Genomic DNA, 21,851 nt, shown 5'->3' with positions numbered 1-21,851 from the left:
CTAAGTGTCTGTGATTTATTCTAGCCTAAGTGTTTTGCCAGGAAGTTTTGTTTCATAGCTCCCTGATAAACGTGCATGGGGAAGACATTTTTACTTCAGCAGGCATTCTGATGTAATGATTAATTTTAACAGATGTTATAGCTCGTGTATCTTTTTTATATAACCGTATATTACTGCACTATTAACCCTCAGCTGATTGAAACGTAATGAAGGAGAAGGAATAGCATTGCAGAACCTCAGCTGGCATTAGCTAGTTTCTCTGCAATATGAGTGAGCGAATGATGTCAATTTGGAGAAAAGCCCCAGTGTGCAAATCGCCTCAGTAATAGGCAAGGCTCAAACTGACTTCATGTGAATGACTCACCTCTCATTTGTTAGGCAAGAGCAACAACATTTCTGCACCTCCTGATAATCATGTGACTTGTGGCCTAAAAGCGTCAGGGTGGCAGTCTTCTTACATCAGATAGCTTCTTGCATTGTAGATCTTGAGAAATGGAAATGTTATGACGCAGCTCAATAAGAAGCCAGGAATAGAAAGTTGTTTTGGATCTTCTCCTTCACAGCGGGCAGACTAGATTCCGTTCATCTGGAATTCTGTGCTAAAATCTAAATTTACAGTAAGGTAAAGGGGCCCCTGACCCTCAGGTCCATTCGTGACCGACTCTGGGGTTGCAGCGCTCATCTTGCTTTATTGGCCGAGGGAGCTGGCGTACAGCTTCCGGGTCATGTGGCCAGCATGACTAAGCCACTTCTGGCAAACCAGAGCAGTGCACAGAAACGCTGTTTACCTTCCCACCGAAGTGGTGCCTATTTATCTACTTGCACTTTGATGTGCTTTCAAACTTGAATTCCCCCCACAAAATACTGAGAGTCACAGCAATTTTTAGCAGCATTTACACTCTCTTTCTCCTGCTTTCAAGGCAGGAGCTTATAGCTGCCATATAAATCTAATAAATAAAAATACATCTTCAGGGATGCTGTAGTTTCCGATGAGAACCCAGCAGAACCTCAGAACCAGCCAGATGCACTTAGCAGGTCTGCAAAATCTATTCCTGGTCCTCCTGTGTCAGGAAGTCAGTCCATGTTTCTTCATTGCCTTGACAACGAAGACAATGAGTAATAATATGACCACACATCTAAATCTCAAGTCAGCTGTAGGTTTCCTTGGGTTTCACCTTCGTGTCAGCTGTTTTGCAGAATACATTTCTGAGTAAGTACAAATGGGAGTTTTCAGAAAGGAAGTTGTGGTTTCTGTCAAGCCCTGGCTCCTTGCTCCCCATCTGATGCCCTTTTCTTGTCAGCACAGAATCAAATGTGGAAATGAAGGAGAACTATATGAAAATGATGTACAGGTGGTGTTTGACTTCTAGTATATTGGCTAAGACGTATAAAGCTGAATCAGATATGTGCTGGAAATGTAAGGAAAAATGGGAGGTACCATTAACATACAGTGGTACCTCGGGTTACAGACGCTTCAGGTTACAGACTCCGCTAACCCAGAAACAAGTACCTCAGGTTAAGAATTTTGCTTCAGGATGAGAACAAAAATTGTGCTCTGGCGGCGTGGCAGCAGTGGGAGGCCCCATTAGCTAAAGTGGTACCTCAGGTTCAGAACAGTTTCAGGTTCAGAACGGACCTCCAGAACGAATTAAGTTCTTAACCCAAGGTACCACTGTATGTGGTGGACATGTCAGATAGTGAAAGCTTTTTGGGAGATGATTTATAATGAGCTGGAAAATGTTGAAGGTATCGTTTAGAAGAAGACCAGAATCCTTTTTTCTAGGAATAAAGGTAAAAGGTAAAAGAAGGTAAAAGACCGGGGAAGCCGGTGTTTGACCACAGACAGCTTTCCGGGTCATGTGGCCAGCATGACTAAACTGCTTCTGGTGCAACAGAACACCATGACAGAAGCCAGAGCGCACAGAAATGCCGTTTACCTTCCTGCTGGAGTGGTACCTATTTATCTACTTGCACTGGCGTGCTTTTGAACTGCTAGGTTGGCAGGAGCTGGGACAGAGCAATGGGAGCTCATTCCATTGTGGGGTTTCGAACCACTGATCTTCTGATCAGCACACCCAAGAGGCTCAGTGGTTTAGACCACAGCGCCACTTGTGTCCTTAGGAATAATAGGTCAAGCTGTACCCAAGGATCAGAAAAAACTACCGTATCTATGTATTCAGCAATGGCTGCCAGGATGATTTATGGGCAGAAGAAACAGTTCCAACCAAGAAGGTCAGGCAGATAAAGCTGATGGAGTATGCAGAGATGTCCAAACTTACGGGAAGAATAAGAAACCAGGAAGAGAATTTTTTAAATAAAGACTGGGGGAAATTTATTGGATATACAAAAAGTTATTGTAAACAGCTTAAAACTTTAGCAGAGCTAATGTAAAACGAGCTGTAAAGAATAATTAAATAAATTTTAGAAGAAATATACAAGGAATTTTTGTGGATATGCAGAAGTAGAGAACCACAGATTGCGGGGAGGGAGAGTCAATTCGATGTTATTTACAGTTTTGTTAATTGGTATGTATTGATGTAAAATGAAAAATGATAAGTAAATAGGAAATAAGTGTAATAAATACTGTAATACCATTTACCATTTCAACAAGTTTGCTTATTTAATAAAGCTGAACATTCGTGACTAATTCAAGCTCATTTAAAAAGGGGGGGGTATTACTGATTTGTTTCAGACTAAATAAACATTGCATTTGATTAAAAATGAAAGTAAACACTGTGGTTAGCAAGTGCAAGGTTGCCTCTTGTTTCATCTGTGGAAAGAGGAAGCTAAGAAAGATGAGTCCGTCTCCTTTTCCATGAAATCGGGGGCGCAGAAACTATGAGTAACTGTGGCATTCAGCTGCTGCAAAGGGTGATGAAATCACTCCTCATGAAATCAGGAGGTCCTTCTTTCCACTATTGCGGACGTGGGAATCTCCCTTAGTCTAAGGTCCACATTCCCTTCTTGACAAGCTTTCAGGGGCCACATGTCAATAGTGGGCAACAGATGTGACTCTTACTTTTATACAGTAGATAGATAGATAGATAGATAGATAGATAGATAGATAGATAGATGATAGATGATAGATAGATTTTGTTTAGTCATTTAGTTGTGTCCGACTCTTCATGACCCCATGGACCAGAGCACGCCAGGCACTCCTGTCTTCCACTGCCTCCCGCAGTTTGGTCAAACTCATGCTGGTAGCTTCCAGAACACTGTCCAACCATCTTGTCCTCTGTCGTCCCCTTCTCCTTGTGCCCTCCATCTTTCCCAACATCAGGGTCTTTTCCAGGGAGTCTTCTCTTCTCTACAGGGAAGGCCAAAGTACTGGAGCCTTCCCTGTAACCTCACTTCTTGCAGGGAGGGAACTACCAGAAGGCCCTCAAAGCTGGACGATGCGGATAGAGATGCTCCTTCAGATATATTGGGCTGAGGCCATTTAGGGCTTTAAAGGTCAGCACCAACACTTTGAATTGCGCTTGGAAACGTACTGGGGCCAATGTAGGTCTTTCAGGACCGGTGTTATATGGTCTCGGTGGCTGTTCCCAGTCACCAGTCTAGCTGCCGCATTCTGGATTATTTGTAGTTTCCAAGTCACCTTCAAAGGTAGCTTATTGATGGTCAGGGCTGGAGGCCATGATGGAGGTCAATGAACATGGCCAAGGCCATAGACTAGTTTCTACCAACTCTCATTCACCCCTCTTGTGTTCTTCATCCAGGCAAGGAAGTGTTCCAGCCATGCAAATCCACTCTAGGAGGTTGCGAGGGAGCCCTTTGACAAGGGATCTGGAGCCAACCCATTATCATAGACTCATAGACTTGTAGAGATCCTGGGGGTCATCTAGCCCAACCCCTGCAATACAGGAATCTCACCTAAAGCATGAATGGCAGGTGGCCATTGATTTCGTCCCATTGGGGAAGAAATGATCAAATTGGAAAATCAAGGTGAGATGGTAATTAATGCACTGGCAGGAAGACATGTCTTCACGTGCTTTAGAAGAATCCTGTAGCGGTGATAGCAAGTGGCCTGGGAGACGGGGGTTTTCAATGATGCTCGCTTTGTTGTGGTTTCCTGTATCTGTGATAGCGCAAATTGCTGAAGTGGTGGTTTTCAGTAGCAGGGATGCTGTGTCACGCAAGCCTTGCTGCACCATCTTAGAGATTTGCAGGCGACGGCCCCTGCATGTTTTCATCTCTTGAGCAATGTAGTTGGTTTTCCTGTGGGCTATTTTTGCGCATGAATAAAACGCAGCGCTGGCCCTCTGAGTCTACAGTTTGAGAGCTGGTTATTCCCTCGCAGGATCTCAGAGAAGTGGGAAGGTTTTGTCGGAGAGTCTAAGAAGTTTCGTGTGTGCCTATATTTCAGAAGGCAGGTGAGGAGATAACTTGCGGGAGGGAAAGGATTTGTAGATCTTTTGCTTTGCTGATTCAAATTACAATGGGAAATTGAATTATTAAGTATGCATATGTTACTAAAAATGTCCTGGGCAGAGCTTGGAATCAAGTCATATTCTGCCAAATTTCTTGACAAGGTGCGGGGAGTGAAAACGGGTTGATGGTGGTACTTTTATTTTGCTGGGTTTCCAGTTTCCATCTATGTTACTTCTCCATGTATTGGAGAAGATTTTGAGCATCTTGCTGAATCGCCCTAAGCGAAACTGAAGCTTCTGTACTTGCTAGGAAAGAAATGAAAGATAACTGGTTCTTAATTCTATTTTGGCAGTAAAAAACAAAACATTTTCTTTCAATTATTAACAGCTATGCCTTTTTTTAAAAGGCAATTTCCCAGAAAGCGAGTATTATGGGGGTGCTTCTTAAAAGATATCTTTGTAAGACACCAATTTTGCTGGCATTAATACATTCCAAACCACTGGCAATTCTCTGTCATCTATTTAAGTACCACCCAGATCTAGCCAGGATGGAAGTATAGAGGCGCCCTCTCTCTCTCTCTCTCTCTCTCTCTCTCTCTCTCTCTCACACACACACACACACACACACACACACACACACACACACACACCACAAGCCGCTTTTGGTTCTCAATGTGTATTACAATAATCTTATTTATAGTCTGAATTGTTCCAGATATTCTGATGGCTCCTGCACCACTGAAGAGTCATACCATGCTGCTCAACAGGAGATATTCCTGTGGCTTTTCACTCACCTTGCTTGCTGCCCATTTCCTCTCCTCAAATGCCTGTGGATATGAACCAATGAGTGAGTATGAATATGAAATTAGAGTTTCAGAAACCAACAAAAGTCCTTTCCTAAAAACACAGGGAGCTGCTTTTTACAAGGTGAGACTAGCGCTTTCTCAGGTTCTCTTGCAATAGAAATCAACCCCAAAGAAGCTGGTTGTTTCACTCTCCCTTTGCATGTGGGTTTTTGCAAACTGCCCTGTGATCTTTGGATGAAGGGTGGTATAGAAATTTAAATAATAATAATTGCCTCCGGTCTTGCAACAGAGATGGACAAATCTGTTGTTTTTGGTTTCTCGGTTTCTCCTTATTCCAATCTTCAGTTCTCTCGTTCCAGATCAGTGTGCAATTTTGTTAAGTCCTCATGAAAATTCATCAGGTTTTGTGTTTGTATGGAAATATACACATTTTCCCCGATATACAGATTTTTGCAAGACCATTTAGCCAAAGGTAGTGCATTTTTGTACGCTATATTGGGGAATATGTGCAGCTTTATTCCAACTATACTCTTTTGTACACACTGCTTGGCTAGAGAGCTGCCTTGCAAATTTTAGAGAAGTGAGGTTTTTGAAGGAAGGTTGTGTTTCCATTCTCATATTGTTTTAGGAAATGTGAATGAGGTTGATTTGCCTTTCAATGTCAACTGAGTCAAATTTCTTCCCCATCCCTGTCTAGCAATACTCTGAATTCTAACTGAAAGTAGTTCTCCAGGTTTTCAGGTGGCTGTGGAGCAGAGAGTCTCTCCCATCTCTTGCTACCTGTTTCTTTTGAGATCTCAGAGAGGGAACCTGGGTGTCATCTGCATTTAACACAGATGATCCACAACTAAGCTTCTTGTGAATTCTAGAAATAAGCATGGCAACCCTTGCTGCAATCATGTCCCAGGGACAGCTGTGTTACCACATCTAGGCTTTGGAGTACCACGCACACAGCAAGGAGATTTATTTGGCTACCCTCTAAGGCTGTGCTGAATTTTTCTCCCATTTTGTGTACACCGGAGTCTTCCTTCGGTGATCATGCTTGCAGGAAAGCCCTACCGATGGGCTTGTCTTTTTGAGGAAGTATAGAGCAGAAAGGCCACAAAGAGATGCTTGTACAGCGGAAGAGGACAGTCACGCAAGCATAATCTGCAGCCACCTTGTAAGGAAAGCAGCTCTGCTAAAATGGAAGTATACAGCGGTACCTCATGTTACATACACTTCAGGTTACAGAAATAGGTTAAGAACTTTGCTTCAGGATGAGAATGGAAATCGTGTGCCGGTGGCGGGGCGGCAGCAGGAGGCCCCATTAGCTAAAGTGGTACCTCAGTTTCAGGTTAAGAACAGACCTCCAGAACGAATTAACCCAAGGCACCACTGTAAAGATGGGACGAAGGTGGCGCCTTGGGTTAAACCAGAGCCTAGGACTTGCTGATCAGAAAGTCGGCGGTTCAAATCCCCGTGACGGGGTGAGCTCCCGTTGCTCAGTCCCTGCTCCTGCCAACCTAGCAGTTTGAAAGCACATCAAAGTGCAAGTAGATAAATAGGTACCACTCTGGCGGGAAGGTAAACGGCGTTTCCGTGCGCTGCTCTGGTTTGCCAGAAGCGGCTTAGTCATGCTGGTCACATGAGCTGCACGCCGGCTCCCTCGGCCAATAAAGCGAGATGAGCGCCGCAACCCCAGAGTCAGCCACGACTGGACCTAATGGTCAGGGGTCCCTTTACCACTGTAAGATTATTTTTTGAAATAGGAAGACTGTTACTAAATCAGGCCCAAGGGCCATCCTGTTCTCTTCGTGGGCAAGCAGTTGCCTCGCAGAATGTGAGCACAACAGCATTCTGCCCACTTGCAGTTAGTAATATCTGAATTGTAATACTGTTCCCAGGATTTGGGGCAGGGCAGGGCTGGGGGGAGGCAGTGCTTGTCAGCCTTCTTTATGGTCCAGATCTCACTTCCATACATCACTACTGGGGAAAATACCTGGGTACACTAGCTCAAACTGGAAGGAATATATGATACTGCTGGAGATAGTATTTGAAACTAAACTTCTTTCTGGTTCCATCCCTGACAGGTGGTGAGAACTGCCTTAATCGTACTTCAAAATCTGTGCAAAAAGGGGAGACAATAACAGTGAAATTTGCTAATGATTCAGAATCTTCAGACCCTTATTTTGACACCTGCATTTGGAACAACACAGCTTCCAAGTGGGACATTTTGTGCCAGTTTAGTGACGGAGTCTGCAAGCCATACCAGAAGGACTTCAAAGAGAATGTTTCAGTGACAGTGGGAACTTTTCATATATACAACGTAAGCAAAGATGCTGGCAGGATCTATAAGCTTCTCACCATTTCTGGAAAATGTGTGGCCTGGATCAACGTCACCGTGTCAGGTAAGTTTTTACGTGCCGCACCTTTGCTATAAGAGGATGTGGAGTCTGTGTAGACTCCGCGGTGCTATAATTGTTAAAAAACAGTTGGACCTCACCTGGAGTACTGTGTCCAGTTCTGGGCACCACAGTTCAAGAAGGACACTGACAAACTGGAATGTGTCCAGAGGAGGGCAACCAAAATGGTCAAAGGCCTGGAAACGATGCCTTATGAGGAACGGCTAAGGGAGCTGGGCATGTTTAGCCTGGAGAAGAGGAGGTGAAGGGGTGATATGATAGCCATGTTCGAATATATAAATGGATGTCACATAGAGGAGGGAGAAAGGTTGTTTTCTGCTGCTCCAGAGAAGCGGACACGGAGCAATGGATCCAAACTACAAGAAGAACATTAGGAAGAACTTCCTGACAGTAAGAGCTGTTTGACAGTGGAATTTGCTGCCAAGGAGTGTGGTGGAGTCTCCTACTTTGGAGGTCTTTAAGCAGAGGCTTGACAACCATATGTCAGGAGTGCTCTGATGGTGTTTCCTGCTTGGCAGGGGGTTGGACTCGATGGCCCTTGTGGCCTCTTCCAACTCTATGATTCTATGATTCTAAGATTTGTTGTAGATCCGCAATCGTTATATGGGGCAAGTGGGGCTGGATTAACCATTAAGCAAAATAAGCAACGCTAAGGGGGGAAAGGGAAGGGGACACCACATAAATTTTCCATTGCCGGATTTACCATGGACCATATGGTACAGCTGAACCAGGTTTGACCCAAAAAAGTCTCCCACAATAAATGAAAAAGGAGACGAAGACGAAGAAGACGAAGAAGAAATACTAGAGATTAATGTTTTACATTTTTACGGGTTTTTTGTTATTTATATTTTGAATTAGATATCTACTATAGGGGCACGAAAAACTTTTAAGTACAGTGGTACCTCGGGGTACATACGCTTCAGGTTACAGACGCTTCAGGTTACAGACTCTGCTAACCCAGAAATATTACCTCGGGTTAAGAACTTTGCTTCAGGGTGAGAACAGAAATTGTGCTCTGGCGGCGCGGCGGCAGCGGGAGACCCCATTAGCTAAAGTGGTGCTTCAGGTTAAGAACAGTTTCAGGTTAAGAACAGACCTCCAGAATGAATTAAGTTCTTAACCCGAGGTACCACTGTACAGCTGAACCAGGTTTGACCAAAAAAAGGCTCCCACAATAAATGAAAAAGGAGACAAAGAAGAAGAAATAGAGATTAATGTTTTACACTTTTACAGTTTATTGTTATTTATATTTTGAATTAGATATCTATAGAGCACCAAAAACTTTTAATTAGTCTTAATTCGGCCCTTATCAACCTGGGAAAAGAGCCCATCTAGGAGAAGGAAAGTTCTGATCGTAAACCTCCACTGCCTTGTGGGATATCTTTGTGAGAAGGCAAGGCAAAGGACTAAACCCTACACAAATCCGCAGTGGGGTCCTTAAGATGGTTGGATGGCTCCATGTACGCCTCCTTTCGACAACTCCTGCAGCCAAGCAGGTGCCAAACATATCACTCTGCTTTCCTTTGGGTCACATCAGGGATGTTGAGAGGGGAGTCTTGTCGATTGAGCAGTTCAGGACCTCCATACACGCTGCCCAGGCTTGCATCCCGGGGAGGTCACTTTGGTGCTGCAAATGCAGCCGTTTGACTTCACCCCCAGAAGCGCACTCCATTGTCTCTTGAGTCAGACAGAGGCCAGCAATACAAGCACATCTCTAGCCGAAAGAGGGCACTGATCCATGGCCCTTAGCTAGGGCTCTGTGCCTTACGTTCTTCTTATACAGTGGTACCTCGGGTTAAGTACTTAATTCGTTCCAGAGGTATGTTCTTAACCTGAAACTGTTCTTAACCTGAAGCACCACTTTAGCTAATGGGGCCTCCTGCTGCCGCTGCGCGATTTCTGTTCTCATCCTGAGGTAAAGTTCTTAACCTGAGGTAATATTTCTGGGTTAGCGGAGTCTGTAACCTAAAGCGTATGCAACCTGAAGCGTATGTAACCCGAGGTACCACTGTACTGCCTTTGGTGAAGTTCCTGAAAAGTGCAACTCTGTAATGCTAAAGTAGCTTACAAGTCGTTAAGAGAATTTGTTTCTCTAAGCAAATACAGTGGTACCTCAGGTTACAAACACCTCAGGTTACAAACACTTCGGGTTACAGACTCCGCTAACCCAGAAGTAGTGCCTCGGGTTAAGAACTTTACCTCAGGGTGAGAACAGAAATCGTGCGGCGACAGCAGGAGGCCCCATTAGCTAAAGTGGTACTTGGAGTCGAGAGTGGATTTCATGCTCTTTATTCAGCTCGTAGTGATGAGGAGGAATGAAAGTTCCCCCAGAATGTCTGCTTTATATACATTATTTACACAATGGGCTGCACGTGATTGGCTAATTCTGGGATTCTCCTGTAGGCCAATCAGGTTGTAGATTCACTTCCATCTGGAGCTGGATTGGGTGGCTCCTGTGGACCAATCAGACTGCTGCATTTTGGATCCTATTGTTCTAGGACCAATCAGACTGCTGCATTTTGGATCCTATTGTTCTAGGACCAATCAGACTGCTGCATTTTGGATCCTATTGTTCTATGACCAATCAGACTGCTACATTTTGGATCCTATTCAACTCAGTACATAACAGCCAGGGAAAGCGAAAGCGAAGGGGGAACACACAGGCAAACCTTGGTGTTTCTCCAGCCTTCTGATAAACACCTCCTTATGTGTGGATGCTGCTTTTGGTTAATATGGATCCACACCCAGATAATTAGTTCACTATTAATATATGTAGGAGAAATAACCTACTGAACCCCACTTTTCTTTTTCTTTCCCTGCAGGTGGTGTGTCCTGGACGTACTCCCACATTGTAATTACAGTGTTAGCAATCTTATTATTATTATTATTTTAAATGTTGCTGTTGAATTTTTCATGTCTTATCTTACTTTATAATAAAATTGCAAAATGTCGACACGCTGTTTTCATTGGGGGTTTTCGTAGATTTTATTTTATTTTTATTTTCTGCAATGCCAGACATCATCATCATCATCATCATCATTTATTATTTCTAATAAATCTGGCTGGGTTTCCCCAGCCACTCTGGGCGGCTCCCAACAGAATATTAAAAACACGATAAAAAAATCAAACATTAAAAACTTCCCTAAGCAGGACTGCCTTCAGATGTCTTCTAAAAGTCAGATAGTTGTTTATTTCCTTGGCATCTGATGGGAGGGCGGTCCACAGAGCGGGTGCCACTACCAAGAAGGCCCTCTGCCTGGTTGATTACCCTGTTGATTTAGAGTAGCTTGTGCTAGTGCACATTTGGAAAAAAAGGTTTTGCGAAAACTAAAAAGCCTTCATGAGATGCAGAGCTCAAAGCTATGTGACCATCTTGCTCCATTGCAAGCAACACCGCCCCTGGCCACTCCTGTGTTAGGAATTTTGGATTGCCTATGAATGCATAAGAAGATGGCTCTTTCCTTCAATGGTAGGAAGCCCCACTAAGTTCAGTAGCACGCTCACCTGAGTATAGGATCGCAGCCTTAGCCTCTCATATATAAACCCACCTATAATCACATAAGCGCTTCAGTAGATGAAAAGGCAACAGAAATCTCATACTGTAAAGAAGGACTGAAGATGATCAGTGAACAATGGAATAATATGGCTCTCTTAGATTATCTGAACTTGGCATCTGCAGAAGCAGGGAGATGTTGCCTGGCGTAGAAGGAAAGGGGCACTCCATCCTCTCTCGATACAGTTTGGCTCCACTTCCATCCCTGGTTGCTGAGTGTCTCTCGCTGAAGGACATGAAGGAAACATGCTGTGGAAAGAAAGAGAAGTTTCTGACTTGGCTGGCCACTAGATGGTTTGAAGGCACGCTCTTGGAGCACTGCCTTGTGGTACCTCAGGTTACATATGCTTCAGGTTACAGACTCTGATAACCCAGAAATAGTGCTTCAGGTTAAGAACTTTGCTTTAGGATGAGAACAGAAATCGTGCTCTGGTGGTGTGGCAGCAGCAGGAGGCCCCATTAGCTAAAGTGGTGATTCAGGTTAAGAACAGTTTCAGGTTAAGTATGGACCTCCGGAATGAATTAAGTTCTTAACCCGAGGCACCACTGTATTCACATTTATTTAATTCAAAGCTGTATGTTTGACGGGAGGTTGGCAAGATAGCTCTGAAAGAATCTATTTGGAATTAGCAGTGCTCATAATCAGTTGCCTGTGTGGATCTGCTGCGTAGCTAATTAAGCACGGCCTGGAAGCCTAATAACACCTGCTCATTGTACATTTTCATATACAGTGGTACCTCGGGTTACAGGCACTTCAGATTACAGATGCTTGAGGTTACAGACTCTGCTAACCCAGAAATAATACCTCAGGTTAAGAACTTTACCTCAGGATGAGAACAGAAATTGCACGGCGGCAGCAGGAGGCCCCATTAGCTAAAGTGGTACCTCAGGTTAAGAATAGTTTCAGGTTAAGAACGGACCTCCAGAATGAATTAAGTTCTTAACCTGAGGTACCACTGTGCATCTTTTTAACACTACAGCCCATGGGTGCTTCCAGAATTTTCTGTCCCCTCAGAAACAGTTTCTAAAGATTGCCTTAAACTTCCCACTGCAAGTGGGGGATACCGTATTTTTCTCTCTATAAGACGCACCAGACCACAAGACGCACCTAGTTTTTGGAGGAGGAAAACAGGGGGGCGGGAATTCTGAATCTCAGAAGCCAGAACAGCAAGAGGGATCACTGCGCAGTGAAAGCAGCAATCCCTCTTGCTGTTCTGGCTTCTGGGATAGCTGCACAGCCTGCATTCGCTCCATAAGATGCACACACATTTCCCCTTACTTTTTAGGAGGGAAAAAGTGAGTCTTATAGAGCAAAAAATACTGTAGTTCAGTCGGTAGAGCATGAGATTCTTAATCTTAAGGCTGTGGGTTTGAGCCCCACGTTGGGCAAAAGATGCCTGCATTGCAGTGGAACGCTGGTGGCGCTGTGGTCTAAACCACTGAGCCTCTTGGGCTTGCCGATCAGAAGGTTGGCAGTTCGAATCCCTAGTGACGGGGTAAGCTTCCATCACTCTGTCCCAGCTCTGCCAGCCTAGCAGTTCGAAAGCATGCCAGCGCAAGTAGATAAATAGGTACCGCTGCAGTGGGAAGGTAAATGGCATTTCCATGCGGTCTGGTTTCCATCATGGTGTCCCATCACGCCAGGTTTAGTCTAAGGTTACCAGATTTTTTTCCAAAGAATCTGGGGACACTTTTATATATATATAAGAGATAAATAGTTTGTTTGTTTTTAAGTTGTTGGTTTTTTTATTTGAGAAGTAATATCCTCTCTTTTGTGGTCTCCTCTGTCACGTGGCCTTCCTCTGGGCCCCAACCTACTCTCTTGAAGTGCTAGCCACCGTGGAGTAGGCTCAGGTCAGGCCTGGGCTCGGCCACATGTCCTTGCCCTCCTGGTACTCTCCTGCCTCTCATCCTCAGTGACGCAGCAAGGTTGGGCCTCCCCTCTTTTTTCTCCTTCCTCTTTCTCTCTCTTCCTTCTCCTTCTCCTCTCCTTCTTCTCCCTGCGTCGGCTCCAGGGGTTTTACTGGCCCTGGAGTGCCACTGAGCAGTCGGCCGGTGACCGGGTGCTCTCGCTCCTGGCTCGATTTGGGTTGTGAGGGCGGTCAGCAGTTCCCCCAGTTGACGTGCTGGGCATCCCTGGTTCCCCCTCTGCAATGGTGGCAGCAGCGGCAGTCTCAGCAGCCCGGAGCCAGCCTGGTAGCACAGTTGGCTTTGGCTGGCTTCAGGAACTGCTCGCTGCCATAGCACCCGCCATTTTGCCTAGCCAGAAGTCCCCATATGATGTGCCTTGTGCCGTTGAACCAATTACACATAATTCATTCCCTACTAATAAATCTACAACACATAAAATATAAATCCGGGGACATTAAGTGAAGTCTGGGGACAGATTTTGTCCAGGGACAGATTTGTATATCCGGGGACTGTCCCCGGAAACGCGGACGTCTGGTAACCATAGCTTAGTTTTGCTGGCCACATGACCCAGAAAGCTGTCTGTGGACAAACGCCAGCTCCCTCGGCCTGAAAGCAAGATGAGCGCCACAACGCCATAGTCGCCCTTGACTGGACTTAACCATCCAGGGGTCCCTTACCTTTTTGTTGCCTGTGGTCCCTTCCAAATCTATGATTCTGTGAAACAGTATATGAATGCCTAGGGTATAAACGCAGGGGAAAGACACTTACCTCTGCTATGATCAGGCCAAGGAGACAGACAATCAAGGCCGCTAAGCTCAAATGAATGATGTTGGAGACCGTAGAGTCACTGTCACTTGCTGCCTTTGTGAAAGAGACAGAAGCGCCCACCTTCACTGCAGGAGAGAGACAGGCACCGTTCTTCTCTAATGTTTTGCTTAGAGCTCAGTGTGGGATGTGAAACACAAAAGCAGTCAAGTACAACATTCCTAGAGTGAACATGTTTACACACAGAGATGACTGTTTGTCCAGCCACCAGGTAAACTTCCTGTTTCATTCTGGGCTGGGACAGACTTCCTCTGCATGTGACTAGAGGTGGGCGTGGCCTCACCTGTGCAGGTAACGACAAAAGCACAAGGCAGGGCAGCCATCTCTCTCTCCTTGACTACATGCATCAAAGAAGCAACATCTGTTTAGCCAAAGATGCTCTCTTGGCCTCCAGCCAAGAGAGGACAAAGGAACTGTCTCCTTATGAAATAGTTTCCAGGTGTATGTTACTTTTCTAAGCTAAGTCTGCCTTCTGGGATCTGATTGTGAACAGAGAGTGAGTAAACTCTTTTTTATACTTTTATAGAAGACTGTGTCGTGTCTTATCTTTTATGAGGGAATAAGGGGAAAATACCAGAACAGTTATTATGGAGGCTTTAGTGAGCCTGAGCTAACGCGTCTGCTGCAAGTTTAAAAAGGGGGATGTTACTCTGCTAAATTATGAACCTGTTTACACAAGTTGTAAAGGCTATAATCAAACAATATATCCTCTCCTGCATCCCTGAACATTCCCTTACTCAGATGCATGGGAATAGTAATCAAAGGAAGTGAGGGAACATTTTGAGATGCAAGTTCTCAAAACGTGGGGTGGAAACAAAGATACCTGCCCAACAGTGCTTGGATGAAGATCCTGGGAACCTTGGAATGATCCCTCCCAGAAGTGCTCTCTCCAAGAATCTGAGTGGAAACCCCTCACGTTGCAGCTAGATGGCAGTTGCTTGGTTCTGGTCTCCCTGCCACTGCTTAAAAGAGCAAGTGAGTTCTTATTTCGCCAAGCATGCCAGTGGGAACAACAAGAGGAAAAGGAAGCAATCCTGAGTTGCTTCCACACACTACTCTCTCTGGAACAAGCAGCAGTCATTTCCTCAGCTACGGCAGAGAGTCCAAGCGGCAGTGCTTGTTAGGATATTTCCGTTCCACCTTAAAAGGGAGCAGGATGTTTGTGTCACAGCCTGTGTATTTCCTGTTCACAGGATGTTTCTGTTGTGTCTTTGCTTTCGTTTCTCTCTCTGTGCCTGAGACACCGAAGCAGGCAGTCATGTTTTCTTTGTTCTGACCAACACTGAATAAACTTGTAAATAATGCTCTCCTGCGTGCATCTTTCGCTGTGCATTATCTGCTGATAGAGCGTGCACCAGCTCTGGAATGTGGCAAGCTATTTCTCGAGCTCGTGTCACTAATTGAATGATACTGCGTGTCTACGGGAGGTCGATGGATCGCAACGGAGACGACGTGGGGTCATGATGGACTCTTGTCTCCCTGGCAGTATCCCAACAGTGCTATCGCTGAGTTTTCTGCACTGCGCTCCCATCTTTTTAAAGACCTGCACTTTCAGGGTTTTAAATTGTGTGGGGAGACTCCATGGGTACAAAGGAGGGTCTCCACTGTGGACTTTTGCCCTCCAAAAACCAGATAGAGCTGTAACAGTCAGCCAATCGCTGTTGTGCTTTGAGAAGAGCAGTAGTAGCTTGCTGGCAGATACAAGAGCTAAACCAATTTGCACTGTGCAAAAGCAACTGCTTCTCAAACCAAGATGCACCATTAGCCATCTGTAGTCCTTACTCAGAGTAGACCCATTCAAACTAATGGACTGAAGTAAGTTAGTTATGTTCATTCATTCCAATGAGACCACCCCGAGTAGGATATGATGCACAGAGGATGTTTCCAGATGATCTGTTCATTGAGCCTGCAGGAAACATCACATTAAGCAAGTACTATGCATGATGTATGGAAGTGAGAGCTGGACCATAAAGAAGGCTGATCGCCGAAGAATTGATGCTTTTGAATTCTGGTGCTGGAGGAGACTCTTGAGAGTCCCATGGACTGCAAGAAGATCAAACCTATCCATTCTGAAGGAAATCAGCCCTGAGGGCTCACTGGAAGGACACATCCTGAAGCTGAGGCTCCAATACTTTGGCCACCTCATGAGAAGAGAAGACTCCCTGGAAAAGACCCTGATGTTGAGAAAGATGGAGGGCACAAGGAGAAGGGGACGAGAGAGGACAAGATGGTTGGACAGTGTTCTTGAAGCTACAAACATGAGTTTGACCAAACTGCGGGAGGCAGTGGAAGACAGGAGTGCCTGGCGTGCTCTGGTCCATGGGGTCACAAAGAGTCGGACACGACTAAACGACTAAACAACAACAAATGCACAGCACACTTTCCAGGGCGTTTCTCTCTTACTTATTACAAAATGTTTGGTTTTGGGGTGGAGGAGGACCAGCCCCCAGCTAAAGGGAACTTACTTGGGGGAGATGCCAGAACTGGCCTGTTAGATGAACTCTCAGCCTGATCGGTTGAAGCGTTCATCCCTGGGTGAGCAGAAAAGAAAGAAGGAAAAGTTGAAGAGAGCCTAAGTCTAGTGTGCATCATGGACACGCAAGCTTTCTCTTAGGGAGGAAAATCAATGCCTGCACACTCCCTCTGCCAGCATCGCCTTTGTTTCCTTCCTGATTTCCCTTTCCCCATCCATTCTCCGTCCCCTAGAACTTACCTGTTGCTCCTGTACTTTTGCTGATATGCACTCCACTTCTCTCCTCTTCTAGAAATCGCACACCCTTGTATTTGGTATTGTTTGTTTCTGCTAAAATGACAAGAAAGGGGCTTTACATTTTCTTTTTATGCCCAAAGGCTTTTGCTTTCTCCGGAAAGGAGAGAAGCAGGCTTTGACTCAACTGTCTGCTATATAAACTCTTTTATCAGGGATGGGGAGCCTATGGGAGTCATTTTGGACTCACAGCTGTCCATGGAGGCGCAGGTTAATTCTGTGTCCAGAGCAGCTGTTTATCAGCTCCATCTGGTACGCAGGCTGAGACCCTACCTGCCCGCAGACTGTCTAACCAGAGTGGTGCATGCTCTGGTTATCTCCCGCTTGGACTACTGCAATGCGCTCTATGTGGGGCTACCTTTGAAGGTGACTCGGAAGCTTCAACTAATTACAACTAATTATTATTATTATTATTATTATTATTATTATTATGACCTCCAAAGGTTGAGTTGCTGAGCTGCAACTCCCATCATCCCAGACGACTGGCCATGCTGGCTGAGGCTGATGGGAGTTGGAGTCCAGCAATCTCTGAAGGGCCAAAGGTTCCCCATCACTCTCTTGTGTGGGGCTGAGGGTGGTTGATGGCAACGAAAAAAGGTGTGGGCAGAATTAGGCCTTGCTGGTCAGTGGAGACAGACAGGCACGTCGTGTATCCATAGCAATGACCAGAGGAGGAATGACTGCTGGGAGGAGCACAGAGAGAAGAAACGCAATGGTGCATCTGCCAGCAGCACAGCCAGACGCTTTCATATAAGCCAGCTGCAATAAAACATGTCTCTCCCGCATTGGTCTCTTAGACACAGGAGGAACTGCAACCTTCCAACAGTTTGACTTCACTCCTAAAGGTCTACTCCGTAATCTACTGAGGTGGATGGATGCCAGCAACAAACAGCGGCAAGACCATTAATTTGCATGCCCTGCTTTCCTCCTATCACAAATAGCTGGCATGGGGTTGGGGGGGGGGGGTTCCAGTCAGATTACAGCAGAAGCAGAAAGTTTAAAAAAACACCCTCCTCCTTTCATTCTAGGGACGTGGGTGGCGCTGTGGGTTAAACCACAGAGCCTAGGACTTTGCCGATCAGAAGGTCAGCGGTTCAAATCCCTGCGATGGAGTGAGCTTCCGTTGCTCCTGCCAACCTAGCAGTTCGAAAGCACGTCAAGGTGCAAGTAGATAAATAGGTACCGCTCCGGCAGGAAGGTAAACGGCATTTCCGTGCACTGCTCTGGTTTGCCAGAAGTGGCTTAGTCCTGCTGGCCACGTGACCTGGAAGCTGTACACCGGCTCCCTCAGCCAATAAAGCCAGATGAGCGCCGCAACCCCAGAGTCGTCCGCGACTGGAGCTAACTGTCAGGGGTCCCTTTACCTTTACCTTTCATTCTGCTCAGCTCTGCCCCACCCCTGCCTGTTATTTGTTTTGCAAAATTCACCCCAAATCCCAAAGTGCAGGATGAGTGTCACATCTACTTGGGTCTCAAAAGGATCTATACGGTACCTGTACGTTTTCCTCCGTAGGAAAAACAGCAGCCCTAGGGAGGGGTTGATTTTAATCAGGAAACTATTGTATTGTGGGGTGTGGGGTGTGTGGAAGAGTTAGAGTTAAGGTTAGACCACATAGTTTTGTGGTTCCGATTTGACACTGGAGGCCTCCCGGCTGCTTTTAACTTATTAAAAACCACAGATCTTAATCAAGTTATCGCCAGCATTACATCTATAATGGCTGTTATTTTAATAACAAAAAATGACAGACAACCAAACCACAATGTGAGAAGGTCGGGTGAAGCATCGTCCCTCGGTCTGCTCCAGGCATGTTATAAAGATGTATCATTTTGCCCAGGATTTCCCTGGGCCTAGCTATTAATAAAAACATAATCATTAAATAATATCTTATAAATGGAATAATAATATTATACAGTGGTACCTTGGGTTACATACACTTTAGGTAAGTTACATATGCTTCGGGTTACAGACTCCGCTAACCCAGAAATAGTATCTCGGATTAAGAACTTTGCTTCAGGATGAGAACAAAAATCGTATGGTGGCAGCAGCGGGAGGCCCCACTAGCTAAACTGGTGCTTCAGGTTAAGAACAGTTTCAGGTTAAGAACGGACCTCCGGAACTAATTAAATACTTAACCCGAGGTACCACTGTAATTAAATCATTTATTAAAAACAATAGGGTCACACTAGGGTGCAGACCAAACCTAACCCTCTTACCCTTGGTCACTGTTAGGCTGATGTTAGCCGACAGCATCACGTCCAATGCCAGCAAGGTGATGCAGTAAATCCCAGAATCCTCAGCTCTCACATCCTTGAGTAACAGAGAAGCATCCTCAGAGGAGAATTCTGCACGATGTTTGTATTTGTCTGCTTTCCTAATGCTGATTTTGCAAAATTCCCTCCAGGGCCGGGTACCATTCCCTGCCAAGCAGTTATCCGCCATGAGAATCAGCACCACCTGACGGCCCGTGACAAAACGCCATCGCACCTGGAAGTAGCCCGGCACCGAAGTCAGAAAAGTCAACGAGGCAGAGAGCAAGGCTGTATTACCTTCCGAGATGGAAATCAGAGATTCGGGCACCGTCAACAAAAGGGCTGCAGCAGGGCCTGGGCAGAAGGGAGAACAGGGAAGGGGGTTTAAGCAGGCAGAAGTGGGCACTGAATTCTTGGGCTAGAACAAGGCAAGGCGCTTTCCCCCAAGCTGTTGGGAAGCATACTGTCAGCTAATGAGATTTCTCTAGCGGGAGGAAGAGCAACACTGGTGTAGTGAAAGTGATAGGTGTTTTTGTGTTTGTGGATTTAGAGAAGTTGAACGTCAAGGCCAGTATACAACGTTTAGCAGCGTCAATGGAATATATATGTGTTGATGATAGATAGATAGATAGATAGATAGATAGATAGATAGATAGATAGATAGTTGGATAGATAGATAGATAGATAGATAGATAGATAGATAGATAGTAGGTAGGTTAGTAGGTAGGTAGATGATAGGTAGGTAGGTAGATAAATAGATAGGTAGGTAGGTAGATATAGATAGATAGATAGATGGTAGGTAGGTAGGTAGGTAGGTAGGCAGGCAGGTAGGTAGATAAATGATAGATAGGTGATAGATAGATGATAGATAGATGATAGATAGATGATAGATAGATGATAGATAGATGATAGATAGATATATGATAGGTAGATAGATATATGATAGGTAGGTAGAAAGATAGGTAGATGATAGATAGAGAGATGAGAGATGATAGATGATAGAGAGATAGAGATAGATAGATAGATAGATAGATAGATAGATAGATGATAGACAGATAGATAGATAGATAGATAGATAGATAGATAGATAGATGATATAGATAGATAGATAGATAGATAGATAGATAGATAGATAGATAGATATAGATAGATAGATAACATCTCCCTACTCCAAAGGTCTTACACTCAGAATATTGACTGTAAGAGGAAGGAAGAGAGGTGAAGGGCAAGGATCATAAATTGCATTAAAAAAAAATTAAAATGAATAAATAAACTCAGTGTTTCAGGTGAGTTAGGAAAAGGAACCATCTCCCTTCAATTTTTTAGGACAGCTTTTAGAAATTGTGTATGTGATGCAATTCCCGAGAGCTCAGACATGCTGAGGTCTACAAGCCAAAGGCATCGTAACTTGTGCATTTATACCACCTACTTCTCCCCACCCACCCAAAGTGGGGTGCCTGTGAGAGTTGGCGGACTAGTTTGAAAAGGAATGAAGCTGCACGTTTTTGCATATTTCAAAAAGCACTGAGGTTTTTGATGTACTTTGAGGTACTTTGCAAAATAAACATTGGTGCATGAAGCTGCATAAACACACACACACACAAACAAACACAGAAAATCCCCTCTATGGATTATCTCCATGCAAGCAAAATTTCCTGCACAAAGTAACTGAGCTGCATGTTCTTTGGTGGTAGACTGTCTATTGTGACACTGGGCATGTGCTGCAATACCAATTGCAGAGCTGGAATAACAAAGAACCGAAAACAACACAACATCTCTGTGGCCCTTCTTTCTGTCAAGTTTTTCAAGGGCACCTGCATGTTGTATTTACAGGAGAAATTCAAGCGCACACCAGATTTTAGGCTAGCGCAATCAAGGTGGGTTAAAGGGCTCTGTCACCCTTGTGCAGCAAATGAATTTTTTTTCCATTTAAATAAATAAATAAATAAATAAATACCAGACTTTCTGCAGTTTGGAAAGTGAACCAGGAAATGCATGGAAAAGTGAGGGGTGAACAAACGGACGAAATAGGTGTAAACACCCAGCGATCAAACCAGAACAAATGCTCAATAAAGACCAGGCATAATTTAACCTCCGTGCAATTTTAATTCTGCAATTTAACCTTTGTGCAAGGAAATCAGGATGGATGCTGAATAAGCAGATTGTCTGGAAGAGCTGTAAGTGAGGGTTGCATATTGAAAAGCAATCCCCGCAAACTCGCTTATCAGGATTCCCATCAGACAACCGAGCTGAGATGTGCCTGTCCAGCACATCTCAAGCTTTGCAATTTGAGTTTTGTTGAATTCACAACCTCCCCCTCCCCCCACACCACTTGCCTAGAGTAGTAGCAGCTCCTAAAATAGACCCTTTTACTCACCGATCAGCATCCCAAATAACCACAGCTTTGCCATTGCAACCAGGATTTCTGCATTTACAGCCCCACAGTCTTTTGCTAAGTCAACGTCAGTGACCCTCTCTTCCCCCTATGTAGTCTGCTCAGGGCAAGACTGATGGGAGCCAGGAACTTCCTGCTAGTTCACTGGTGAACCCAGTCATGCTCTGCAGTTTCTGCTTAAAAGTGAAATTTAAGGTCAAACTGCCATGAATGAACAAGTATGTAGCTTGTTATGTAAACAGAAACCACAGAGACAGAAGTGAAGCTGCTGAAGAAAGCATATGGTATTCTGCTAGAATGGGAAACAAAAGATGAAGAGGTCAAATCAGTTATGATTAAATGGGCACAAGATATAGGACACAATACACGGTTTGAGGACTGGGAAAAACTGTGGAAGGTAGATCTGGAATTTACTGACTGTTCTCTGCTGAAAGAAAACTATAGGAAAATGATGTATAGATGGTATATCACACCAGTACAAATAGCAAAAATGTATGAAACTGTGTCAAACATATGTTGGAAATGTAAATAAAAAGAAGGTACTTTCTATCATATGTGGTGGAAATGTA

The 21,851-nt window shown here is 44.8% G+C and overlaps 1 protein-coding gene and 1 long non-coding RNA gene across 2 annotated transcripts; one reads left to right on the top strand and one right to left on the bottom strand.

Annotated features, from left to right (window-relative positions):
* The first annotated feature begins 4,239 nt into the window (after positions 1–4,239).
* On the top strand, positions 4,240–10,532 carry LOC310702075. Its single transcript, XR_014523200.1, has 4 exons — positions 4,240–4,373; positions 5,086–5,217; positions 7,249–7,566; positions 10,404–10,532. It is a non-coding gene; the product is annotated as an uncharacterized lncRNA (long non-coding RNA).
* Positions 10,533–10,643: 111 nt separating this feature from the next.
* LOC310701867 (uncharacterized protein) lies at positions 10,644–21,385 on the bottom strand. Its single transcript, XM_083493338.1, has 6 exons — positions 21,265–21,385; positions 18,852–19,241; positions 16,584–16,673; positions 16,336–16,401; positions 13,814–13,938; positions 10,644–11,383 (listed from the first exon to the last, which is right to left on the bottom strand). The coding sequence occupies exons 1-6, from the start codon at positions 21,296–21,298 to the stop codon at positions 11,204–11,206; spliced, it is 885 nt and encodes a 294-aa protein (XP_083349464.1). The 5' UTR covers positions 21,299–21,385; the 3' UTR covers positions 10,644–11,203.
* Positions 21,386–21,851: the final 466 nt, after the last annotated feature.

Source organism: Podarcis liolepis (assembly GCF_965112155.1).
Source record: "Podarcis liolepis genome assembly, chromosome: 2".
In the NCBI taxonomy this organism is placed as follows: Eukaryota; Metazoa; Chordata; class Lepidosauria; order Squamata; family Lacertidae; genus Podarcis; species Podarcis liolepis.
This window is presented reverse-complemented; position numbering and strand designations above follow the sequence as displayed.

What these genes read in the sequence shown, in the direction of transcription:
- LOC310701867 (XM_083493338.1), bottom strand. Translation starts at nt 21,298, where the DNA reads ATGGCAAAGCTGTGGTTATTTGGGATGCTGATCG. An exon ending in GTTATTTGGGATGCTGATCG is followed by an intron (nt 19,242 to 21,264) that starts GTGAGTAAAAGG and finishes CCTTCTGCCCAG; the next exon opens with GCCCTGCTGCAGCCCTTTTG. An exon ending in CAGCCTAACAGTGACCAAGG is followed by an intron (nt 16,674 to 18,851) that starts GTAAGAGGGTTA and finishes TTGTCATTTTAG; the next exon opens with CAGAAACAAACAATACCAAA.